General features: G+C 50.7%; 1 protein-coding gene and 1 pseudogene across 1 annotated transcript in view; both read left to right on the top strand.

Annotated features, from left to right (window-relative positions):
- CHTOP (chromatin target of PRMT1) overlaps positions 1 to 3610 on the top strand; it is a 6476-nt gene extending 2866 nt beyond the window's left edge. The window contains 5 exon segments of the mRNA XM_075844530.1: positions 119 to 169; positions 171 to 297; positions 378 to 467; positions 470 to 508; positions 2978 to 3610. Coding sequence (XP_075700645.1) covers positions 119 to 169; positions 171 to 297; positions 378 to 467; positions 470 to 508; positions 2978 to 3180 — 510 coding nt within the window. The 3' untranslated portion in view covers positions 3181 to 3610.
- Positions 3611 to 7461: 3851 nt separating this feature from the next.
- LOC142664320 (mothers against decapentaplegic homolog 4-like) overlaps positions 7462 to 26594 on the top strand; it is a 51470-nt pseudogene continuing 32337 nt past the window's right edge.

Raw genomic sequence — 26594 nt, 5'->3', positions numbered from 1 at the left:
GTGGTGGTTGTCTTCTGCGATGGTGGTGGTGGTGATGATGATAGTGGTGATTGTCTTCTGCTGGTCTCCTGCGTGTTCTGTATTTCACGTGTATAATTTGTCTGATTTCTCCCGGTAGAGCCTGAAGCAGCGGCTCGGTAAGAGCAATATCCAGGCCCGGTTAGGGCGACCCAATGGGAGGGCTTCAGCGAGGTGGAATGCGTGGAGCTGGGATGGGGCTCCGGGGGTCACAGAGGGGAGTCATGCGTGTTGGCCGGGGAGGCAGAGGAATGCAGCGAGGTGCCATGGTAATGCGAGGTGAGTCACTTGTCCCCTGTTCACACTGGTTTCTCATCCATTCCTGAGGTTGACTGTTCCAATGTCTCCTGATCTTATAGGTCAAAACCTAAGGGGCCGGGGAGGTGCCACCAGGATGGGGCTGAGGAGAGGAGGCATCCGAGGTCGTGGTGGCCCCGGCCGAGGCCTCATGAGAGGAGGACACTGGGCCGAGGAGGAATGGTTGGACGAGGTGAGTGCTTAATATAATGTGACCAGTGCGCCCCATACCTGAGCCCCCCATGTGAGGTACAAATGTGTGCGGATTGGCTGAGAGGCGCTAACCTTATATATGTGGGGTCTGTCTATTATACGTGGTATGGAGCGCCCTCCTTAGTGGGGTCTGTCTATTATACGTGGTATGGAGCGCCCTCCTTAGCGGGGTCTGTCTATTATACGTGGTATGGAGCGCCCTCCTTAGCGGGGTCTGTCTATTATACGTGGTATGGAGCGCCCTCCTTAGCGGGGTCTGTATTATACGTGGTATGGAGCGCCCTCCCTTAGCGGGGTCTGTCTATTATACGTGGTATGGAGCGCCCTCCTTAGCGGGGTCTGTATTATACGTGGTATGGAGCGCCCTCCTTAGCGGGGTCTGTCTATTATACGTGGTATGGAGCGCCCTCCTTAGCGGGGTCTGTATTATACGTGGTATGGAGCGCCCTCCTGAGCGGGGTCTGTCTGTTATAAGTGGTATGGAGTAGGGATGCACGGTGCATCGAAACTTCGATACTGTTTCGATACTGTGCATCCCTAAACGGTTCGATACCGCTATTTCCTGTATTTCGATACTGAGCTGCGCAGCCGCACAGCTCAGTATAGTAATACATGAATGTATGGGAGCGCGGCTGCGGCTGTGTAATTCAGCCACAGCCCCCGCTCCTGAGTCATGATAAGTTCGCGGGGTCAGGATGATGCGCTGCACTAATGAGCGGCGGCACTGGAGACAGAACATGGCGGGGGCACTACAAACACCCATGTTCTGTCTCCAGTGCCTGACCTGCCGCTCATTAGTGCAGCGCCGGCCGCACCTCCTCATGCTGACCGCGCGTGCACTGTTGTCAGGAGCGGGGCAATGGCTGTATTACACAGCCGCAGCTCCACTCTATAACGGCGGAGATCAGAGAAACCTCTCATCTCCACCGCTATTCCCCTGAATGCTGCGATCACAGCTGACTGCAGCATTCAGGGGAAAGTGAGAAGGGGGGATGCCCCTGGATCGCGTCACAGGGAATTCGTGACGCGATCGAGGGCCATACCATATATGGGCAGACAGCCCAGGGTCTATTGACCGACCCCAGGGCTGTCTTACCATATTTCATGTTGTTAGGACATACCCAAGTATGTCCTAACAACTGCCTGTGTGCTCTCTGTCCACAGGTTAATGTACTGGGATATATCTGATATATGTCTGTGTGCTATCTGTCCACAGGCTAATGTACTGGGATATATCTGATATATGTCAGTACATTAAAGTTTAAAAATAAAGTAAAAACAAAGTATTGTTAAATTTAAAAAAAATACACCTTCACCTTTTTTACAATAAACATTAAAATAAGTCTCAATACATAAAATACACACATTCAGTAATGGCGCGGACAACAATGTTTTGCATCATTTATGATGTGTACGCTGTAAGAAAAATGAAATAAACACGGCTTTCATTCACTTATTAATGTGAGGCGCGAGGTGCGACGATGAATTTACCCTCCATGTTCCTCACATTAATAGTAATTAACCCCATCATGTACCTCGCACATTAACCCATTATGACTGACAAACATGATGGGATTAATTACTATTAATGTGAGGCGCGTTCAAATTCATCACAAGTCGCGCCTCACATCAGAAAACGGAAGAATTTTTTTTTTATTACTGTTGCCAAAAGTATCGAAATTGGTATCGAAATCGCAATACTTAACGAAGTATCGGTATCGAAGTCCAAATTCTGGTATCGTGACATCCCTAGTATGGAGCGCCCTCCTTAGCGGGGTCTGTCTATTATACGTGGTATGGAGCGCCCTCCTTAGCGGGGTCTGTCTGTTATACGTGGTATGGAGCGCCCTCCTTAGCGGGGTCTGTCTATTATACGTGGTATGGAGCGCCCTCCTTAGCGGGGTCTGTCTGTTATACGTGGTATGGAGCGCCCTCCCTTAGCGGGGTCTGTCTGTTATACGTGGTATGGAGCGCCCTCCTTAGCAGGGTCTGTCTATTATACGTGGTATGGAGCGCCCTCCTTAGCGGGGTCTGTCTATTATACGTGGTATGGAGCGCCCTCCTTAGCGGGGTCTGTCTATTATACGTGGTATGGAGCGCCCTCCTTAGCGGGGTCTGTCTGATTATACGTGGTATGGAGCGCCCTCCTTAGCGGGGTCTGTCTATTATACGTGGTATGGGAGCGCCCTCCTTAGCGGGGTCTGTCTGTTATACGTGGTATGGAGCGCCCTCCTTAGTGGGGTCTGTCTGTTATACGTGGTATGGAGCGCCCTCCTTAGCGGGGTCTGTCTGTTATACGTGGTATGGAGCGCCCTCCTTAGCGGGGTCTGTCTATTATACGTGGTATGGAGCGCCCTCCTTAGTGGGGTCTGTCTGTTATACGTGGTAGGACTGCTCTGATTCCTGTATTCCCGTGATTGTGTCCTTAACGATGTCCTGGTCTCCACAGGTCGCGGCGGGGTGATGGCTCGGGGCCGAGGCGGCTTCGGCAGGGGGAGAGGACGTGGCAGAGGAAGAGGCTTGACCCGTCCCGCACTGACCAGGGAGCAGCTCGACAACCAGCTGGACGCCTACATGTCCAAGACGAAAGGTCACCTGGACGCGGAGCTGGACGCCTACATGGCCCAGGCCGACCCCGAAGCCAATGACTGAAACCAATGAAGCTTTTATGTACGGAACTACATTCTGCGGGCGTCTCCGGCACAGGGCGGCCGCGGCACCGGATCATCACCCTCGTTTACAGTTCCTTTTACTTTTTGATACTTAGGACTCTTTGTTTTTCTTTCTATTTTATGACTATGGAGACGGCCATATCCGCTCCCCCTATCAGACCTCCGGGGGTCCGCTGCGGCTGAGAGCAGGTTTTGCGCTGTTCTCGCTGCTGAACGTTCACACGTCCTCGTCCCCTTATGTTTTTAGTGGCGTTTCGCCAGGTTTACCTGCGGTCTGCAGGGCGCGCCCATAAATTGGTTTGGTATGTGCGTCTCCATGACACTGGGACCGCGATCAGCGGCACCGCGAGTCTCGTCCGCCTGCCACGTTGTGTTACTGTGCAGCAATCATTAAATACTTTACAATCTGAGTGACCGCCAATTACTGACCAATGGGGAGGCCGCAAGAGAAGCGGCTGGTGTAACGGGGGCCACAAATGGTGGCCGGCCTTGTGATTCCAGCTCCTTACTGCAGCGCTGTCTGATCTGTTGAGAAGATGATGATAATTGGGGGGGGGGGGTCATGCACATTGTAGAGGCAGCAGTGCCGGGGGAGAGCTCATACCTAACCGGTCTACCTTCAGGTGAAATCCGAGGTTCAGTAGAGACCCCCCCCTAATAAGACCGAACCACAATCCAGGACTGGGCATGCTGCGCTCCGTCTCCGGCCCCTATATGCGGCATAAATGTCTGTGGCCCCTTAACTTTGTCATTTTATTAGGTGGGCATCCGTACCACTCGTTCAGCTCAGGAAGTGGCTGGCGCTCTGACTTTCTGCTGCATCTGTGTAATGGGGTGCGCAGGTGGAGTGCTGCCTGGTGAGGGTCGGTGCACACAAAATCAAAAACGGCTGAAAATACGCTGCGGTCGTCAAGGGAAAACGGCTCCTGATTTTCAGACATTTTTTAATCCCCTCGCGTTTTTCGCTATTTTTTACAGCAGTTTTTTGAGCGGTTTTCTAGTGTCAATGAAAAACGTCCCAAGCAGTGACATGCGCTTTATCGTGGGCGTCTTTTTACGTGCTGTTTTTGGAAAAATAGATGTAAAAAAAGCCGTATTTCTCATTGAAATCAATGGGCAGATGTTTGGAGGCGTTTTGCTTCTGTTTTTCAAGACGTAAACGCCCGAAAATACGCCTGAATACTGTGTGAACACGCCCTTACCTCCGGGCTTCCTATAGGTGCAGCAGAGTCGCCGTCATTGCCGATCCTCCGTATTGTGGTATAAACATCTCCTTCACTAGGTGCATGTTGACTGGACTATGACCACCAGGTGGCGCTGCTCCACTGTAGAGGTTTTGATTGGTGGAATTGGCACAGATTGCGCGTGTTCTATTGGTTGTGGGGGAGCAGGTGACATTGATGCTGCGCTATACATGTAGGGAGGTGTCACTATTATAGGGGGAGACCCCCCTCCCCCCCAGTATGTGATGTGGACGCTGCGTCCATATGGCAGAATACATAACGCGCTCTGTGACGCCGACATATTCCCCAGCGATGGCGTGCTTTGTAAGGCCTAATTCACACGACCACGTTAGGGCCGCATGTCGGCTGAAAACATGATTACGGGACGGTTTTCCCACGGCGAGGCAGGGGCTGCCGCCATCGTATGTGACGATCGCGCAAGTATTGTTCAGTCCGGGCAACACTCCGGATCGTATATCATGGACCGACCGCGCGCTCGTGGGAATTGGGGTATGTTCTCACGCTGAGGTAAAAATGGCGGTAAAATACGGAGTGGGTTTCACGGGAAAAAAAAGAAAAAAAAAACTGATTTTCAGCCATTTTTGGAGCCGTTTTGCTATTGACCCGATGAGGAGTCGCTCCAGAGCCGCGTCTCTATTCACGGGGTGTTTATCAAACGGCTGCGTAGAAAAAAAAAAAATGGTTTTTCCCCATTGAAATCAGTGGGCAGATGTTTGGAGGCATTTACGTCCTGAAAATAAGTTCTGTGACCGTTCCCTGAGGTGATCACACCGGCCGAAAACGTGGGGGCTGAAAATGTGGGGGCTGATCGCCGCCAGACCTCTGCCCGTCTGCGCTCCGTTATCACAGGACGATTTCAAAAACTGCCGCATAAAAAAAGTGCATGTCGCGTCCTGAGCCGGTTATCATTGGTTCAATAGAAAAAAAAAAAAAAAACGGCTGAAAATGGGAGGTGATGTTCAGTGGTGTGGATGTAGCCCAGGGCCGTGTTCACACACAGTTTATTGCAGGAAAATTCTGCCTCAAAATTCAGAATGGGATTTTCCTCTTCCTGCACGGCGTTTGCTGTGATTTTCGCTTGCAGCCATTGAGTGTTATTAGGCTATGTTCACACGGAGTATTTTGCAGAGTTTTTTGACGCGGAAACTGCGTCGCAAAACTCGGCAAAAACGGCCCTAAAATGCCCCCCATTGATTTCAATGGGAGGCGTCGGCATCTTGAAGCGACCGGCCCGATCTTCGGGCGCTTCTGCCTCTCACCTCCCATTGAGTTCAATGGGAGGCAGAGAAAGCGTATTTCTCGCTGTTCTATGCCCGTGGCGCTCAATGGCCGCGAAAATCCCAAACTGAATTTTGAGGCAGATATTCCTCCTGCAAAATAGCCCGTGTGAACATAGATTATAGGCAAAAAAACTGTGTGAAATACGCTCTGTTTCCCATTGTATCAATGGCTCGAGGTGTTAACGCGCGAAGATAGGGCCTGTCCGATGTTTTTGACAAGTTTTGCGGAGCGGTTTCCCCGCCAAAAAACTCGAACAGGGCCTAAGGCTAATTTCTATGTGGAAAGTGACCGTAGCCCATACAAATGAATCCGTCCGTAATGACACGATACGGTCGTGTGCCTGGGACCTAAAAGGCTGCTGTAAGGGTACGGACGTGACTCCCGGTGACCGCAGGTCGTGCAGACCGGAGCGGTCATTACACCCGCGGTGGGGACAGGATTCAGACGACAGTCTTAGTAACGCGCCATTTTGTATGTAATTCCTATAAAGCTTCTCTGGCCGGCAGACACGACATGCACCTCCACCTGCAGCATTATATTGGGAGTTGTAGTTCCCCCCCCAGCGCAGAGTGCGGGGCGCTGATGTGACGTCCGGGGCCGCCATAGACACAACACGCGCCGGGTCCACCTCAAAAGAAAACAAGTGCAGCGGCTTCAGCCTGGCAGACAGCGCCCGCAAGAGACGAGCTCTGCCATTGGACAGAGGGAGGGAGTCGTCGATTGAAGCCGTGTTGTGATTGGTTGCTGCCGTCAGTGAAGCGTCTGACGTCATCGCCGGCTTCACCTATTGTTATAACGGAGCGAAAACAAGTTCTGGAGAGGGAAGAACTGAGAGAAGAGACGCAAGGAGAAGAAGTGACAGAGACCGAGGGGAAAAGAGACAGACCGAGGGAAGAGACAGCAAGGACAGAGACTGAGGGGAAGAGACAGACCGAGGGGAAAAGAGACAGCAAGGACAGAGACCGAGGGGAAAAGAGACAGACCGAGGGAAGAGACAGCAAGGAGAGAGACTGAGGGGAAGAGACAGACCGAGGGGAAAAGAGACAGCAAGGACAGAGACCGAGGGGAAGAGACAGCAAGGACAGAGACCGAGGGGAAAAGAGACAGCAAGGACAGAGACCGAGGGAAGAGACAGCAAGGACAGAGACTGAGGGGAAGAGACAGACCGAGGGAAAAGAGACAGCAAGGACAGAGACCGAGGGGAAAAGAGACAGAGACCGAGGGGAAAAGAGACAGACCGAGGGAAGAGACAGCAAGGACAGAGACTGAGGGGAAGAGACAGACCGAGGGGAAAAGAGACAGCAAGGACAGAGACCGAGGGGAAGAGACAGACCGAGGGGAAAAGAGACAGACCGAGGGGAAGAGACAGACCGAGGGGAAAAGAGACAGACCGAGGGGAAGAGGACAGCAAGGACAGAGACCGAGGGGAAGAGACAGACCGTGGGGAAAAGAGACAGCAAGGACAGAGACCGAGGGGAAAAGAGACAGACCGAGGGAAGAGACAGCAAGGACAGAGACCGAGGGGAAAAGAGACAGAGACCGAGGGGAAAAGAGACAGACTGAGGGGAAGAGACAGAGACTGGAGGGCAATGAAGGGGGCTGTATAGGTTGGGGATGGAGAAGTTTGACCATATAGATCAAGACCTGAGCGAACAGTTAGAAGAGTACGAGCTGCAGGGGGCGCTATAGAACAGCCAGTGACAGCACAGAGGATTTCAGCATATATCTCAGGATTGGGGAGGAGCTGCAGTGAGGGCCGGGGACGTCAGTATTGTAGGATGATCCGGGACCCCCGGCACGAGGAGCTGAATCCGCCAGACGTAAGTATAATGCACTGTACAGCCCACACGTATGTGATATCCTACGTGCCCCCTCAACTTATCCGACCCCCCGCCTGCGCCCCCTCAACTAATCCGACCCCCCGCCTGCGCCCCCTCAACTTATCCGACCCCCCGCCTGCGCCCCCTCAACTTATCCGACCTCTCGTCTGTGCCCCCTCAACTTATCCGACCCCTCGCCTGCGCCCCTCAACTTATCCGACCCCTCGCCTGCGCCCCCTGAACTTATCCGACCCCCCGCCTGCGCCCCCTCAACTTATCCGACCCCCCGCCTGCGCCCCCTCAACTTATCCGACCCCTCGCCTGCGCCCCCTGAACTTATCCGACCCCCCGCCTGCGCCCCCTCAACTTATCCGACCCCCCGCCTGCGCCCCCTCAACTTATCCGACCCCTCGCCTGCGCCCCCTCAACTTATCCGACCCCTCGCCTGCGCCCCCTGAACTTATCCGACCCCCCGCCTGCGCCCCCTCAACTTATCCGACCCCCCGCCTGCGCCCCCTCAACTTATCCGACCCCCTCGTCTGCGCCCCCTGAACTTATCCGACCCCCGGCCTGCGCCCCCTCAACTTATCCGACCCCCCGCCTGCGCCCCCTCAACTTATCCGACCCCCCGCCTGCGCCCCCTCAACTTATCCGACCCCTCGCCTGCGCCCCCTCAACTTATCCGACCCCCGCCTGCGCCCCCTCAACTTATCCGACCCCCCGCCTGCGCCCCCTCAACTTATCCGACCCCCCGCCTGCGCCCCGTCAACTTATCCGACCCCTCGTCTGTGCCCCTCAACTTATCCGACCCCTCGTCCGCGCCCCCTCAACTTATCCGACCCCTCGTCTGCGCCCCCTCAACTTATCCGACCCTCATCTGCGCCCCCTCAACTTATCCGACCCCCCCGCCTGCGCCCCCTCAAACTTATCCGACCCTCGTCTGCCTCAACTTATCTGACCCCCCGCCTGCGCCCCCTCAACTTATCCGACCCCTCGTCTGTGCCCCCTCAACTTATCCAACCCCTCGTCTGTGCCCCCTCAACTTATCCGACCCCTCGTCTGCGCCCCCTCAACTTATCCGACCCTCGTCTGTGCCCCCTCAACTTATCCGACCCCTCGTCTGTGCCCCCTCAACTTATCCAACCCCTCGTCTGTGCCCCCTCAACTTATCCGACCCCTCGTCTGCGCCCCCTCAACTTATCCGACCCCTCGTCTGTGCCCCCTCAACTTATCCGACCCCCCGCCTGCGCCCCCTCAACTTATCCGACCCCTCGTCTGCGCCCCCTCAACTTATCCGACCCCTCGTCTGTGCCCCCTCAACTTATCCGACCCCCCGCCTGCGCCCCCTCAACTTATCCGACCCCTCGTCTGCGCCCCTCAACTTATCCGAACCCTCGTCTGCGCCCCCTCAACTTATCCGACCCCTCGTCTGTGCCCCCTCAACTTATCCGACCCCCCGCCTGTGCCCCCTCAACTTATCCGACCCCCCGCCTGCGCCCCCTCAACTTATCCGACCCCCCGCCTGTGCCCCCTCACTTATCCGACCCCCCGCCTGCGCCCCCTCAACTTATCCGACCCCCCGCCTGCCCCCCCTCAACTTATCCGACCCCCCGCCTGCGCCCCCTCAACTAATCCGACCCCCCGCCTGCGCCCCCTCAACTTATCCGACCCCCCGCCTGCGCCCCCTCAACTTATCCGACCTCTCGTCTGTGCCCCCTCAACTTATCCGACCCCTCGCCTGCGCCCCCTCAACTTATCCGACCCCTCGCCTGCGCCCCCTCAACTTATCCGACCCCTCGCCTGCGCCCCCTGAACTTATCCGACCCCCCGCCTGCGCCCCCTCACTTATCCGACCCCCCGCCTGCGCCCCCTCAACTTATCCGACCCCTCGCCTGCGCCCCCTGAACTTATCCGACCCCCCGCCTGCGCCCCCTCAACTTATCCGACCCCCCGCCTGCGCCCCCTCAACTTATCCGACCCCTCGCCTGCGCCCCCTCAACTTATCCGACCCCTCGCCTGCGCCCCCTGAACTTATCCGACCCCCCGCCTGCGCCCCCTCAACTTATCCGACCCCCCGCCTGCGCCCCTCAACTTATCCGACCCCTCGCCTGCGCCCCCTGAACTTATCCGACCCCCGCCTGCGCCCCCTCAACTTATCCGACCCCCCGCCTGCGCCCCCTCAACTTATCCGACCCCCCGCCTGCGCCCCCTCAACTTATCCGACCCCCCGCCTGCACCCCTCAACTTATCCGACCCCTCGCCTGCGCCCCCTCAACTTATCCGACCCCCGCCTGCGCCCCCTCAACTTATCCGACTCCCCGCCTGCGCCCCCTCAACTTATCCGACCCCCCGCCTGCGCCCCGTCAACTTATCCGACCCCTCGTCTGTGCCCCTCAACTTATCCGACCCCTCGTCCGCGCCCCCTCAACTTATCCGACCCCTCGTCTGCGCCCCCTCAACTTATCCGACCCTCATCTGCGCCCCCTCAACTTATCCGACCCCCCCGCCTGCGCCCCCTCAACTTATCCGACCCTCGTCTGCCTCAACTTATCTGACCCCCCGCCTGCGCCCCCTCAACTTATCCGACCCCTCGTCTGTGCCCCCTCAACTTATCCAACCCTCGTCTGTGCCCCCTCAACTTATCGACCCCTCGTCTGCGCCCCCTCAACTTATCCGACCCTCGTCTGTGCCCCCTCAACTTATCCGACCCCTCGTCTGTGCCCCCTCAACTTATCCAACCCCTCGTCTGTGCCCCCTCAACTTATCCGACCCCTCGTCTGCGCCCCCTCAACTTATCCGACCCCTCGTCTGTGCCCCCTCAACTTATCCGACCCCCCGCCTGTGCCCCCTCAACTTATCCGACCCCCCGCCTGCGCCCCCTCAACTTATCCGACCCCCCGCCTGCGCCCCCTCAACTTATCCGACCCCTCGTCTGTGCCCCCTCAACTTATCCGAACCCTCGTCTGCGCCCCCTCAACTTATCCGAACCCTCGTCTGCGCCCCCTCAACTTATCCGACCCCTCGTCTGCGCCCCCTCAACTTATCCGAACCCTCGTCTGCGCCCCCTCAACTTATCCGACCCCTCGTCTGTGCCCCCTCAACTTATCTGACCCCTCGTCTGCGCCCCCTCAACTTATCCGACCCCTCGTCTGTGCCCCCTCAACTTATCCGACCCCCCGCCTGCGCCCCCTCAACTTATCCGACCCTCGTCTGCGCCCCCTCAAGTTATCCGACCCCCCGCCTGCGCCCCCTCAACTTATCCGACCCCCCGCCTGCGCCCCCTCAACTTATCCGACCCTCGTCTGTGCCCCCTAAACTTATCCTACCCCTCGTCTGCCTCAACTTATCCGACCCCTCGTCTGTGCCCCCTCAACTTATCCGACCCCTCGTCTGTGCCCCCTCAACTTATCCGACCCCTCGTCTGCGCCCCCTCAACTTATCCGACCCCACGTCTGCGCCCCCTCAACTTATCCGACCCCACGTCTGCGCCCCCTCAACTTATCCGACCCTCGCCTGCGCCCCCTCAACTTATCCGACCCCTCGTCTGTGCCCCCTCAACTTATCCGACCCCTCGTCTGCGCCCCCTCAACTTATCCGACCCTCGCCTGCGCCCCCTCAAATTATCCGACCCCTCGTCTGTGCCCCCTCAACTTATCCGACCCTCGTCTGTGCCCCCTCAACTTATCCGACCCTCGCCTGCGCCCTCTCAACTTATCCGACCCCACGTCTGCGCCCCCTCAACTTATCCGACCCTCGCCTGCGCCCCCTCAACTTATCCGACCCCTCGTCTGCGCCCCCTCAACTTATCCGACCCTCGCCTGCGCCCTCTCAACTTATCCGACCCCACGTCTGCGCCCCCTCAACTTATCCGACCCCTCGTCTGTGCCCCCTCAACTTATCCAACCCCTCGCCTGCGCCCCCTCAACTTATCCAACCCTCGCCTGCGCCCCCTCCACTTACCTGACACCACGTCTGTGCCCCCTCCACCCATACCACCTTATGTCGGTTTACCCTCAACAAATCCAACTCTATGTCTCTCTCCACGACCCATCCAACGCCACGACTACCTCCTAGATCCTACAGACCCCACGACCTTGCCCTCTTTACCCATTCGGCACCACGTCTGTTCCCCCTCAAACAATCCAGCTCTGTGCCATCAACACATCGGCCCCACGTCTGTGCCCCCTTCACGCCTCCTCCGCTCTTTTGACACTTTTTGACCTGGGGGAAGAAACCAGAACCATAGAAACCGCGCGCCGTTGTGGCCCAGATCCAAAATTGTACCCACGACCCGAGCCCGATGCCGTCCACTCCAGTGTTATCCATTAGCAGCGGGGGAGGGAACTGGCGAGTGCAGCCCCCCAACATCCGCAAACCTCATCAACACCCCGGATTATAGGAACCCAGCAGCACAACTGCCAGCCTGGAGTGTAACATCATGTGACCCCTCTTACCTCTGCTAATTGGCTAGGAGAGTGAGGGGTGGGGCATATATGACCCTCTATCTTCCGGGAGAGTGTGCGCACCGGCGCCCTCTAGTGCACAGACCTCAGCACTACAATACAACAGAGGGGCTCATCCTGACTAATGGTTCCCCTGAAATGACCCCCCATCAGAAGATTAGTCATCCCTGTGTCTGTGTGAGGTGTCATCACTGGGGCCGGGGGGAGTTCCCTCACAGTTTAGGGCCCTCCCCTAATGTCTTGTCATTGCACCATGAAGGGTTAAATTTTCTTAGAGGAAAGATTGGAATCACCTGGGGCCAGTGCAAGTCTGAGAGGAGACAGGAGGCCCCCACCGGCCTGGCCAGCAATGATGGCGTACATGGGTCTGGATGTGGGGGTGCCCCAGTTCCCCACAATGTGCTCTGATGAGATATTTGGGGAAGGACTCTCTGAAGGGGTGAGACTTCCGGCTTGTGTGTCTATATCTTCACTGTGTTGTAGCTGAGCTGCCAGGGCATGCTGGGAGTTGTAGTTTCACAGTTGCAGCAGTATGGGCATCACTAGCCCACCCGTGGGTGCCCACTTTGGGTCATGCCTTTGTCTCCATGTGTGCCCTTAAAGTGACAGCACCTTTGAAATTTGCCACAACTATAAAGCCTGTGTGTGACGTCCACGTGTGCGCCATTATTTTTTGCAGATTTTTGTCGCAAACTATTTTGATCATAGGTGTTGGGGGAAGGGTGTCATTTTTCTGGGGGGGGTCCCCACGCTGCCATCACGGAGTCCCTTTTCCGGTATCGGCTGCCGTCACACTGTGTGGTCCTTGTCCATCATCAGCTACTGCCGGCTCAGTCCACATTCCTGGGACCCCCATCCCCCTCCTCTTAACCTCGGCAGGAGAAAACTTGTATTAAAAATAATAAAATGAGGGGGTAGGGTATTGTACCCGTCCCCCTCGTGGTTTACAGACGGGCTCGTTGTCTGGGACGTTTGATTGTAAGCTCCTGGGCTCGGATTACTTGTGTGTGGTAAGTGTGACACTCCAGGCTCTGTATTACATGGCCCCTGTAGATTGTCAGCTGTTGTGCCCTCTTTGTGGTTAGATTTGTGTTTGGTTTCTTGTGTTACAATTCAGTGCGGCGTTAGAGTGTGAGCTCTTGGGTCCCGTCTTCTCTTCGTCTGCCTGGTGACTCACTGTACAGTCATGCAGTAGCTCCGTGCTGTCTAAACACTGGGACGTGCGAGCGTTTTCTCCCGGACTGCTGCTGTGAGATGGTGTCTGTGGGCACAGCTGGCGCAGCGTGTCTATAATCATAATTCTCACCCCCCCCCTGCTCCTTATTGTTTGCATTTCTTGCAGGTGATCCCCACCATGTCACTCACCCCCCCGAACAGCAGTGATGCCTGCCTCAGTATCGTGCACAGTCTAATGTGCCACCGGCAGGAGGGGACAATGAGGGCTTGCCAAGCGAGCCATCGAGAGTCTGGTCAAGAAGCTCAAGGAGAAGAAGGATGAGTTGGACTCTCTGATCACCGCTATTACCACCAACGGGGTGCACCCCAGCAAGTGCGTCACCATCCAACGCACCCTAGATGGGAGGCTGCAGGTACTGGCAGGGTGTGGGTGCTCGTGTATCCGTCACTAGATGTCTGTACCCTCATACCTGCCTGCTCCGGGGTCCACACCTGTCCCTCTGGTCTGAATGTGGGGGGGGGGGGGGTCTGTAAACTGTCTGTCAGCTGGTTCCTTTCTTGTACTCTGTCTGGATGTGTCTCTGACTGTCTTCTGTAAACTTGTTCTTTTCTTGTTCTCTTCTCTTTTTTTGTTTCTGCTCGCTCTCTTGCCAGCTGGCTCTCTCGCGCTCTTGCCGGCTGGCTCTCTCGCGCCCTGTCGCGCCTGCTCCCTTGCGCCCGCTCCCTCGCTCAGCTCTTGCCGGCTGGCTCTCTTGCGCTCGCTCTCTTGCCGCTCGCTCCCGCTCTTGCTCTCTCGCCCTCTCTCTCTCTCGCCCTCTCTCTCTCTCGCCCTCTCTCTCTCTCGCCCTCTCTCTCTCTCGCCCTCTCTCTCTCTCGCCCTCTCTCTCTCGCCCTCTCTCTCTCCCTCTCTCTCTCGCCCTCTCTCTCTCTCCTGCCCTCTCTCTCTCTCTCCTCTCCTGCCCTCTCTCTCTCTCCTGCCTCTCTCTCTCTCTCTCTCCTGCCCTCTCTCTCTCTCTCTCTCCTGCCCTCTCTCTCTCTCTCTCTCTCTCCTGCCCTCTCTCTCTCTCCTGCCCTCTCTCTCTGCCTCTCCTCTCTCTCTCTCTCTCTCTCTCTCTCTCTCTCTCCTGCCCTCTCTCTCTCTCTGCCTCTCTCTCTCTCCTGCCCTCTCTCTCTCCTCTCCTGCCCTCTCTCTTCTCCTGCTCTCTCTCTCTCTCCTGCCCTCTCTCTCTCTCCTCTCTCTCTCTCTCTCTCTCCTGCCCTCTCTCTCTCTCTCTCCTGCCCTCTCTCTCTTTCTCTCTCCTGCCCTCTCTCTCTCTCTCTCTCTCCTGCCCTCTCTCTCTCTCTCTCTCCTGCCCTCTCCCTCTCTCTCTCTCTCTCTCTCCTCTCTCTCCTTCCTGCCCTCTCTCTCTCCTGCCCTCTCGCTCTCTCTCTCCTGGCCTCTCTCGCTCGCTCTCTCTCTCCTGGCCTCTCTCGCTCGCTCTCTCTCTCCTGGCCTCTCTCGCTCGCTCTCTCTCTCCTGGCCTCTCTCGCTCGCTCTCTCTCTCCTGGCCTCTCTCGCTCTCTCTCTCTCCTGGCCTCTCTCGCTCGCTCTCTCTCTCCTGCCTCTCTCGCTCGCTCTCTCTCTCCTGGCCTCTCTCGCTCGTCTCTCTCTCCTGCCCTCGCTCGCGCTCTCTCTCTCCTGCCCTCTCTCGCTCGCGCTCTCTCGCTCTCTCTCCTGCCCTCTCGCGCTCTCTCGCTCTCTCTCCTGGCCTCTCTCGCTCGCTCTCTCTCTCCTGCCCTCGCTCGCGCTCTCTCTCTCCTGCCCTCTCTCGCTCGCGCTCTCTCGCTCTCTCTCCTGCCCTCTCGCGCTCTCTCGCTCTCTCTCCTGGCCTCTCTCGCTCGCCTCCGGCTGCCGGCCTCTCTCGCTCGCCCTCTGGCTGCCGGCCTCCCATCTCTTGGGGTTTTGCAGCCTCCTCTGCAGTTTGCGGCCCTGCTCCCTGTACTGATGAGTCACTGTCTGCAGGATGGAGGAGGGGGGATGTTTTGTCTGCACGGAGCCCTCCAGGGAGCGGAGTGTGAGAGGAGGGGGATGGAGCTGAGCGTCACGTCTCATATAAACACCGCAGTGAAGATCAGCGACCAGTGCTCCTGCATTCCTGGCCTGCGGTGCCATCTCTTCTGTAATCCCCTCCGTCCACAATGTTATTGTTTGATGCTGGTTATTAACCCTTTACTGTCTATTGTGTAGAAAATGATATGGAATTGAGGGTTCAAGGAGATGTTTAATTTATTTTGTATACTGCATTGTATAAGCCAGTTTACATGTCATCACTGAGAATGCAGCCTATCCATTCACTAGAGAGCAGCGGTGACATCACTGAGAATGCAGCCTATCCATTCACTAGAGAGCAGCGGTGACATCACTGAGAATGCAGCCTATCCATTCACTAGAGAGCAGCGGTGACATCACTGAGAATGCAGCCTATCCACTCACTAGAGAGCGGCGGTGACATCACTGAGAATGCAGCCTATCCATTCACTAGAGAGCAGCGGTGACATCACTGAGAATGCAGCCTGTCCATTCACCAGAGAGCAGCGGTGACATCACTGAGAATGCAGCCTATCCACTCACTAGAGAGCAGCGGTGACATCACTGAGAATGCAGCCTATCCACTCACTAGAGAGCAGCGGTGACATCACAGCCTTCTCAACCATGAATAGTTTTTCTTCCCCCCACCCCCCCCCACCCCCCCGCCGTGGGTCTCCGGACGTGGCCTCCTTGGTGATCTTGCTGTCTTTTCTCTTCCATAGGTGGCCGGCAGGAAGGGATTCCCCCATGTGATTTACGCCCGGTTGTGGCGCTGGCCTGATTTGCACAAAAACGAGCTGAAACACGTTAAGTTCTGCCAGTATGCGTTTGACCTGAAATATGACAGTGTGTGTGTGAACCCCTATCACTATGAGAGGGTGGTGTCCCCGGGCATCGGTGAGTGTGGGCATGGGTGGAACGTGGCGCTGGGGACACTCGTGGGCAATGTCCTTCTTGCTAAGTCTGACCTTCTTGTGTTGCAGGGCTGAGTATTCAGAGCTCAGGTGAGTTTCTCTCTTCTGCTTCCCACGCTGCGTTTTTCATTTGCTCCAAACTTTCCGCTGAGCGATTCTCCGATCTTTACACTTACATCATTATTCATTTCTTAAAAGGCACCCCATGTCGGCCAGTGAAGGAGGAATATTCAAATGATTGTGACATGGATGCTCCCCCATGCCTCTCCACGTCCCAAGAACTTCAGTCATCCATGAACCATGGTCCCCTACCTCAGATGCCTCCTTCAGACTCCTACCGACCAACTCTTCCCCCTCTAACATTGCCCAAAAGCCCTCAAACCGCTGTTGGCATGTACGCCAATATACCCATGTCACCCTCAGGTAAGTTTTAATTTGTTGACAATCACTGGTAAAAGGTTATCTCCAGTATATAGAGCTAGTGATATCACTGTATATACATCACTGGTGAGAGGTCATCTAGAGTATAGTGATCAGTACTACACCCGGATCTCCAGTATATAGAGCCAGTGATATCACTGTATATACATCACTGGGGAGAGGTCATCTAGAGTATAGTGATCAGTACTACACCCGGATCTCCAGTATATAGAGCTAGTGATATCACTGTATATACATCACTGGTGAGAGGTCATCTAGAGTATAGTGATCAGTACTACACCCGGATCTCCAGTATATAGAGCTAGTGATATCACTGTATATACATCACTGGTGAGAGGTCACCTAGAGTATAGTGATCAGTACTACACCCGGATCTCCAGTATATAGAGCTAGTGATATCACTGTATATACATCACTGGTGAGAGGTCATCTAGAGTATAGTGATCAGTACTACACCCGGATCTCCAGTATATAGAGCTAGTGATAACACTGTATATACATCACTGGTGAGAGGTCACCTAGAGTATAGCGATCAGTACTACACCCGGATCTCCAGTATATAGTGATATCACTGTATATACATCACTGGTGAGAGGTCATCTAGAGTATAGTGATCAGTACTACACCCGGATCTCCAGTATATAGAGCTGCTGATATCACTGTATATACATCACTGGTGAGAGGTCACCTAGAGTATAGCGATCAGTACTACACCCGGATCTCCAGTATATAGTGATATCACTGTATATACATCACTGGTGAGAGGTCATCTAGAGTATAGTGATCAGTGCTACACCCGGATCTCCAGTATATAGAGCTAGTGATATCACTGTATATACATCACTGGTGAGAGGTCACCTAGAGTATAGTGATCAGTACTACACCCGGATCTCCAGTATATAGAGCTAGTGATATCACTGTATATATACATCACTGGTGAGAGATCATCTAGAGTATAGTGATCAGTACTACACCCGGATCTCCAGTATATAGAGCTAGTGATATCACTGTATGTACATCACTGGTGAGAGGTCATCTAGAGTATAGTGATCAGTACTACACCCGGATCTCCAGTATATAGAGCTAGTGATATCACTGTATATACATCACTGGTGAGAGGTCATCTAGAGTATAGTGATCAGTACTACACCTGGATCTCCAGTATATAGAGCTAGTGATATCACTGTATATACATCACTGGTGAGAGGTCATCTAGAGTATAGTGATCAGTACTACACCCGGATCTCCAGTATATAGAGCTAGTGATATCACTGTATACACATCACTGGTGAGAGGTCATCTAGAGTATAGTGATCAGTATTACACCCGGATCTCCAGTATATAGAGCTAGTGATATCACTGTATATACATCACTGGTGAGAGGTCATCTAGAGTATAGTGATCAGTACTACACCCGGATCTCCAGTATATAGAGCTAGTGATATCACTGTATATACATCACTGGTGAGAGGTCATCTAGAGTATAGTGATCAGTACTACACCCGGATCTCCAGTATATAGAGCTAGTGATATCACTGTATATACATCACTGGTGAGAGGTCATCTAGAGTATAGTGATCAGTACTACACCCGGATCTCCAGTATATAGAGCTAGTGATATCACTGTATATACATCACTGGTGAGAGGTCATCTAGAGTATAGTGATCAGTACTACACCCGGATCTCCAGTATATAGAGCCAGTGATATCACTGTATATACATCACTGGTGAGAGGTCATCTAGAGTATAGTGTTCAGTACTACACCCGGATCTCCAGTATATAGAGCTAGTGATATCACTGTATATACATCACTGGTGAGAGGTCATCTAGAGTATAGTGATCAGTACTACACCCGGATCTCCAGTATATAGAGCTAGTGATATCCCTGTATATACATCACTGGTGAGAGGTCATCTAGAGTATAGTGATCAGTACTACACCCGGATCTCCAGTATATAGAGCTAGTGATATCACTGTATATACATCACTGGTGAGAGGTCATCTAGAGTATAGTGATCAGTACTACACCCGGATCTCCAGTATATAGAGCTAGTGATATCACTGTATATACATCACTGGTGAGAGGTCATCTAGAGTATAGTGATCAGTACTACACCCGGATCTCCAGTATATAGAGCTAGTGATATCACTGTATATACATCACTGGTGAGAGGTCATCTAGAGTATAGTGATCAGTACTACACCCGGATCTCCAGTATATAGAGCTAGTGATATCACTGTATATACATCACTGGTGAGAGGTCATCTAGAGTATAGTGATCAGTACTACACCCGGATCTCCAGTATATAGAGCTAGTGATATCACTGTATATACATCACTGGTGAGAGGTCATCTAGAGTATAGATGATCAGTACTACACCCGGATCTCCAGTATATAGAGCTAGTGATATCACTGTATATACATCACTGGTGAGAGGTCATCTAGAGTATAGTGATCAGTACTACACCCGGATCTCCAGTATATAGAGCTAGTGATATCACTGTATATACATCACTGGTGAGAGGTCATCTAGAGTATAGTGATCAGTACTACACCCGGATCTCCAGTATATAGAGCTAGTGATATCACTGTATATACACATCACTGGTGAGAGGTCATCTAGAGTATAGTGATCAGTACTACACCCGGATCTCCAGTATATAGAGCTAGTGATATCACTGTATACACATCACTGGTGAGAGGTCATCTACAGTATAGTGATCAGTACTACACCCGGATCTCCAGTATATAGATCTGGTGATATCACTGTATATACATCACTGGTGAGAGGTCATCTACAGTATAGTGATCAGTACTACACCCGGATCTCCAGTATATAGAGCTGGTGTTATCACTGTATATACATCACTGGTGAGAGGTCATCTACAGTATAGTGATCAGTACTACACCCGGATCTCCAGTATATAGAGCGAGTGATATCACTGTATATACATCACTGGTGAGAGATCATCTAGAGTATAGTGATCAGTACTACACCCGGATCTCCAGTATATAGAACTAGTGATATCACTGTATATACATCACTGGTGAGAGATCATCTAGAGTATAGTGATCAGTACTACACCCAGATCTCCAGTATATAGAGCTAGTGATATCACTGTATACACATCACTGGTGAGAGGTCATCTAGAGTATAGTGATCAGTGCTACACCCGGATCTCCAGTATATAGAGCTAGTGATATCACTATATATACATCACTGGTGAGAGGTCATCTAGAGTATAGTGATCAGTACTACACCCGGATCTCCAGTATATAGAGCTAGTGATATCACTGTATATACATCACTGGTGAGAGGTCACCTAGAGTATAGTGATCAGTACTACACCCGGATCTCCAGTATATAGAGCTAGTGATATTACTGTATATACATCACTGGTGAGAGGTCATCTAGAGTATAGTGATCAGTACTACACCCGGATCTCCAGTATATAGAGCCAGTGATATCACTGTATATACATCACTGGTGAGAGGTCATCTAGAGTATAGTGATCAGTACTACACCCGGATCTCCAGTATATAGAGATATCACTGTATATACATCTCTGGTGAGAGGTCATCTAGAGTATAGTGATCAGTGCTACACCCGGATCTCCAGTATATAGAGCTAGTGATATCACTGTATATACATCACTGGTGAGAGGTCATCTAGAGTATAGCGATCAGTACTACACCTGGATCTCCAGTATATAGAGCGAGTGATATCACTGTATATACATCACTGGTGAGAGATCATCTAGAGTATAGTGATCAGTACTACACCCGGATCTCCAGTATATAGAACTAGTGATATCACTGTATATACATCACTGGTGAGAGGTCATCTAGAGTATAGTGATCAGTACTACACCCGGATCTCCAGTATATAGAGCTAGTGATATCACTGTATATACATCACTGGTGAGAGGTCACCTAGAGTATAGTGATCAGTACTACACCCGGATCTCCAGTATATAGAGCTAGTGATATCACTGTATATACATCACTGGTGAGAGGTCATCTAGAGTATAGTGATCAGTACTACACCCGGATCTCCAGTATATAGAGCTAGTGATATCACTGTATATACATCACTGGTGAGAGGTCATCTAGAGTATAGTGATCAGTACTACACCCGGATCTCCAGTATATAGAGCTAGTGATATCACTGTATATACATCACTGGTGAGGGGTCATCTAGAGTATAGTGATCAGTACTACACCCGGATCTCCAGTATATAGATCTAGTGATATCACTGTATATACATCACTGGTGAGAGGTCATCTAGAGTATAGTGATCAGTACTACACCCGGATCTCCAGTATATAGAGATATCACTGTATATACATCTCTGGTGAGAGGTCATCTAGAGTATAGTGATCAGTACTACACCCGGATCTCCAGTATATAGAGCTAGTGAGATCACTGTATATACATCACTGGTGAGAGGTCACCTAGAGTATAGTGATCAGTACTACACCCGGATCTCCAGTATATAGAGCTGGTGATATCACTGTATATACATCACTGGTGAGAGATCATCTAGAGTATAGTGATCAGTACTAGACCCGGATCTCCAGTATATAGAGCTAGTGATATCACTGTATATACATCACTGGTGAGAGGTCACCTAGAGTATAGTGATCAGTACTACACCCGTATCTCCAGTATATAGAGCTAGTGATATCACTGTATATACATCACTGGTGAGAGGTCATCTAGAGTATAGTGATCAGTACTACACCCGGATCTCCAGTATATAGAGCTAGTGATATCACTGTATATACATCACTGGTGAGCGGTCATCTAGAGTATAGTGATTAGTATTACACCCGGATCTCCAGTATATAGAGCTAGTGATATCACTGTATATATATATGACTGGTGAGAGGTCATCTAGAGTATAGTGATCAGTACTACACCCGGATCTCCAGTATATAGAGCTAGTGATATCACTGTATACACATCACTGGTGAGAGGTCATCTAGAGTATAGTGATCAGTACTACACCCGGATCTCCAGTATATAGAGCTAGTGATATCACTGTATATACATCACTGGTGAGAGGTCATCTAGAGTATAGTGATCAGTATTACACCCGGATCTCCAGTATATAGAGCTAGTGATATCACTGTATATACATCACTGGTGAGAGGTCACCTAGAGTATAGTGATCAGTACTACACCCGGATCTCCAGTATATAGAGCTAGTGATATCACTGTATATACATCACTGGTGAGAGGTCATCTAGAGTATAGTGATCAGTACTACACCCGGATCTCCAGTATATAGAGCTAGTGATATCACTGTATATACATCACTGGTGAGGGGTCATCTAGAGTATAGTGATCAGTACTACACCCGGATCTCCAGTATATAGATCTAGTGATATCACTGTATATACATCACTGGTGAGAGGTCATCTAGAGTATAGTGATCAGTACTACACCCGGATCTCCAGTATATAGAGATATCACTGTATATACATCTCTGGTGAGAGGTCATCTAGAGTATTGTGATCAGTACTACACCCGGATCTCCAGTATATAGAGCTAGTGATATCACTGTATATACATCACTGGTGAGAGGTCACCTAGAGTATAGTGATCAGTACTACACCCGGATCTCCAGTATATAGAGCTAGTGATATCACTGTATATACATCACTGGTGAGAGGTCATCTAGAGTATAGTGATCAGTACTACACCCGGATCTCCAGTATATAGAGCTAGTGATATCACTGTATACACATCACTGGTGAGAGGTCATCTAGAGTATAGTGATCAGTACTACACCCGGATCTCCAGTATATAGAGCTAGTGATATCACTGTATATACATCACTGGTGAGAGGTCATCTAGAGTATAGTGATCAGTACTACACCCGGATCTCCAGTATATAGAGCTAGTGATATCACTGTATATACATCACTGGTGAGAGGTCACCTAGAGTATAGTGATCAGTACTACACCCGGATCTCCAGTATATAGAACTAGTGATATCACTGTATATACATCACTGGTGAGAGGTCATCTAGAGTATAGTGATCAGTACTACACCCGGATCTCCAGTATATAGAGCCAGTGATATCACTGTATATACATCACTGGTGAGAGGTCATCTAGAGTATAGTGATCAGTACTACACCCGGATCTCCAGTATATAGAGATATCACTGTATATACATCTCTGGTGAGAGGTCATCTAGAGTATAGTGATCAGTGCTACACCCGGATCTCCAGTATATAGAGCTAGTGATATCACTGTATATACATCACTGGTGAGAGGTCATCTAGAGTATAGTGATCAGTACTACACCCAGATCTCCAGTATATAGAGCTAGTGATATCACTGTATATACATCACTGGTGAGAGGTCACCTAGAGTATAGTGATCAGTACTACACCCGGATCTCCAGTATATAGAGCTAGTGATATCACTGTATATACATCACTGGTGAGAGGTCATCTAGAGTATAGTGATCAGTACTACACCTGGATCTCCAGTATATAGAGCGAGTGATATCACTGTATATACATCACTGGTGAGAGATCATCTAGAGTATAGTGATCAGTACTACACCCGGATCTCCAGTATATAGAACTAGTGATATCACTGTATATACATCACTGGTGAGAGGTCATCTAGAGTATAGTGATCAGTACTACACCCGGATCTCCAGTATATAGAGCTAGTGATATCACTGTATATACATCACTGGTGAGAGGTCATCTAGAGTATAGTGATCAGTACTACACCCGGATCTCCAGTATATAGAGCTAGTGATATCACTGTATATACATCACTGGTGAGAGGTCATCTAGAGTATAGTGATCAGTACTACACCCGGATCTCCAGTATATAGAGCCGGTGATATCACTGTATATACATCACTGGTGAGAGGTCATCTAGAGTATAGTGATCTGTACTACACCCGGATCTCCAGTATATAGAGCTAGTGATATCACTGTATATACATCACTGGTGAGAGGTCACCTAGAGTATAGTGATCAGTACTACACCCGGATCTCCAGTATATAGAGCTAGTGATATCACTGTATATACATCACTGGTGAGAGGTCATCTAGAGTATAGTGATCAGTACTACACCCAGATCTCCAGTATATAGAGCTAGTGATATCACTGTATATACATCACTGGTGAGAGGTCATCTAGAGTATAGTGATCAGTACTACACCCAGATCTCCAGTATATAGAGCTAGTGATATCACTGTATATACATCACTGGTGAGAGGTCACCTAGAGTATAGTGATCAGTACTACACCCGGATCTCCAGTATATAGAGCTAGTGATATCACTGTATATACATCACTGGTGAGAGGTCATCTAGAGTATAGTGATCAGTACTACACCTGGATCTCCAGTATATAGAGCGAGTGATATCACTGTATATACATCACTGGTGAGAGATCATCTAGAGTATAGTGATCAGTACTACACCCGGATCTCCAGTATATAGAACTAGTGATATCACTGTATATACATCACTGGTGAGAGGTCATCTAGAGTATAGTGATCAGTACTACACCCAGATCTCCAGTATATAGAGCTAGTGATATCACTGTATATACATCACTGGTGAGAGGTCACCTAGAGTATAGTGATCAGTACTACACCCGGATCTCCAGTATATAGAGCTGGTGATATCACTGTATACACATCACTGGTGAGAGGTCATCTAGAGTATAGTGATCAGTACTACACCCGGATCTCCAGTATATAGAGCTAGTGATATCACTGTATATACATCACTGGTGAGAGGTCATCTAGAGTATAGTGATCAGTACTACACCCGGATCTCCAGTATATAGAGCTAGTGATATCACTGTATATACATCACTGGTGAGAGGTCACCTAGAGTATAGTGATCAGTACTACACCCGGATCTCCAGTATATAGAGCTGGTGATATCACTGTATACACATCACTGGTGAGAGGTCATCTAGAGTATAGTGATCAGTGCTACACCCGGATCTCCAGTATATAGAGCTGGTGATATCACTGTATATACATCACTGGTGAGAGGTCATCTACAGTATAGTGATCAGTACTACACCCGGATCTCCAGTATATAGAGCTAGTGATATCACTGTATATACATCACTGGTGAGAGGTCATCTAGAGTATAGTGATCAGTACTACACCCAGATCTCCAGTATATAGAGCTGGTGATATCACTGTATATACACATCTCTGGTGAGACGTCATCTAGAGTATAGTGATCAGTACTACACCCGGATCTCCAGTATATAGAGCTAGTGATATCACTGTATATACATCACCGGTGAGAGGTCATCTAGAGTATAGTGATCAGTACTACACCCGGATCTCCAGTATATAGAGCTAGTGATATCACTGTATACACATCACTGGTGAGAGGTCATCTAGAGTATAGTGATCAGTACTACACCCGGATCTCCAGTATATAGAGCTAGTGATATCACTGTATATACATCACTGGTGAGAGGTCATCTACAGTATAGTGATCAGTGCTACACCCGGATCTCCAGTATATAGAGCTAGTGATATCACTGTATATACATCACTGGTGAGAGGTCATCTAGAGTATAGTGATCAGTACTACACCCGGATCTCCAGTATATAGAGCTAGTGATATCACTGTATATACATCACTGGTGAGAGGTCACCTACAGCATAGTGATCAGTACTACACCCGGATCTCCAGTATATAGAGCTAGTGATATCACTGTATATACATCACTGGTGAGAGGTCATCTAGAGTATAGTGATCAGTACTACACCCGGATCTCCAGTATATAGAGCTGGTGATATCACTGTATATACACATCTCTGGTGAGACGTCATCTAGAGTATAGTGATCAGTACTACACCCGGATCTCCAGTATATAGAGCTAGTGATATCACTGTATATACATCACTGGTGAGAGGTCATCTAGAGTATAGTGATCAGTACTACACCCGGATCTCCAGTATATAGAGCTAGTGATATCACTGTATATACATCACTGGTGAGAGGTCATCTAGAGTATAGTGATCAGTACTACACCCGGATCTCCAGTATATAGAGCTAGTGATATCACTGTATATACATCACTGGTGAGAGATCATCTAGAGTATAGTGATCAGTACTAGACCCGGATCTCCAGTATATAGAGCTAGTGATATCACTGTATATACATCACTGGTGAGAGATCATCTAGAGTATAGTGATCAGTACTACACCCGGATCTCCAGTATATAGAGCTAGTGATATCACTGTATATACATCACTGGTGAGAGGTCATCTAGAGTATAGTGATCAGTACTACACCCGGATCTCCAGTATATAGAGCTAGTGATATCACTGTATATACATCACTGGTGAGAGGTCATCTAGAGTATAGTGATCAGTACTACACCCGGATCTCCAGTATATAGAGCTAGTGATATCACTGTATATACACCACTGGTGAGAGGTCATCTAGAGTATAGTGATCAGTACTACACCCGGATCTCCAGTATATAGAGCTAGTGATATCACTGTATATACATCACTGGTGAGAGGTCATCTAGAGTATAGTGATCAGTACTACACCCGGATCTCCAGTATATAGAGCTAGTGATATCACTGTATACACATCACTGGTGAGAGGTCATCTAGAGTATAGTGATCAGTACTACACCCGGATCTCCAGTATATAGAGCTAGTGATATCACTGTATATACATCACTGGTGAGAGGTCACCTAGAGTATAGTGATCAGTACTACACCCGGATCTCCAGTATATAGAGCTAGTGATATCACTGTATATACATCACTGGTGAGAGGTCATCTAGAGTATAGTGATCAGTACTACACCCGGATCTCCAGTATATAGAGCTAGTGATATCACTGTATATACATCACTGGTGAGAGATCATCTAGAGTATAGTGATCAGTACTAGACCCGGATCTCCAGTATATAGAGCTAGTGATATCACTGTATATACATCACTGGT

Source organism: Rhinoderma darwinii, chromosome 12, assembly GCF_050947455.1.
Source record: "Rhinoderma darwinii isolate aRhiDar2 chromosome 12, aRhiDar2.hap1, whole genome shotgun sequence".
Taxonomy (NCBI): domain Eukaryota; kingdom Metazoa; phylum Chordata; class Amphibia; order Anura; family Rhinodermatidae; genus Rhinoderma; species Rhinoderma darwinii.
This window is presented reverse-complemented; position numbering and strand designations above follow the sequence as displayed.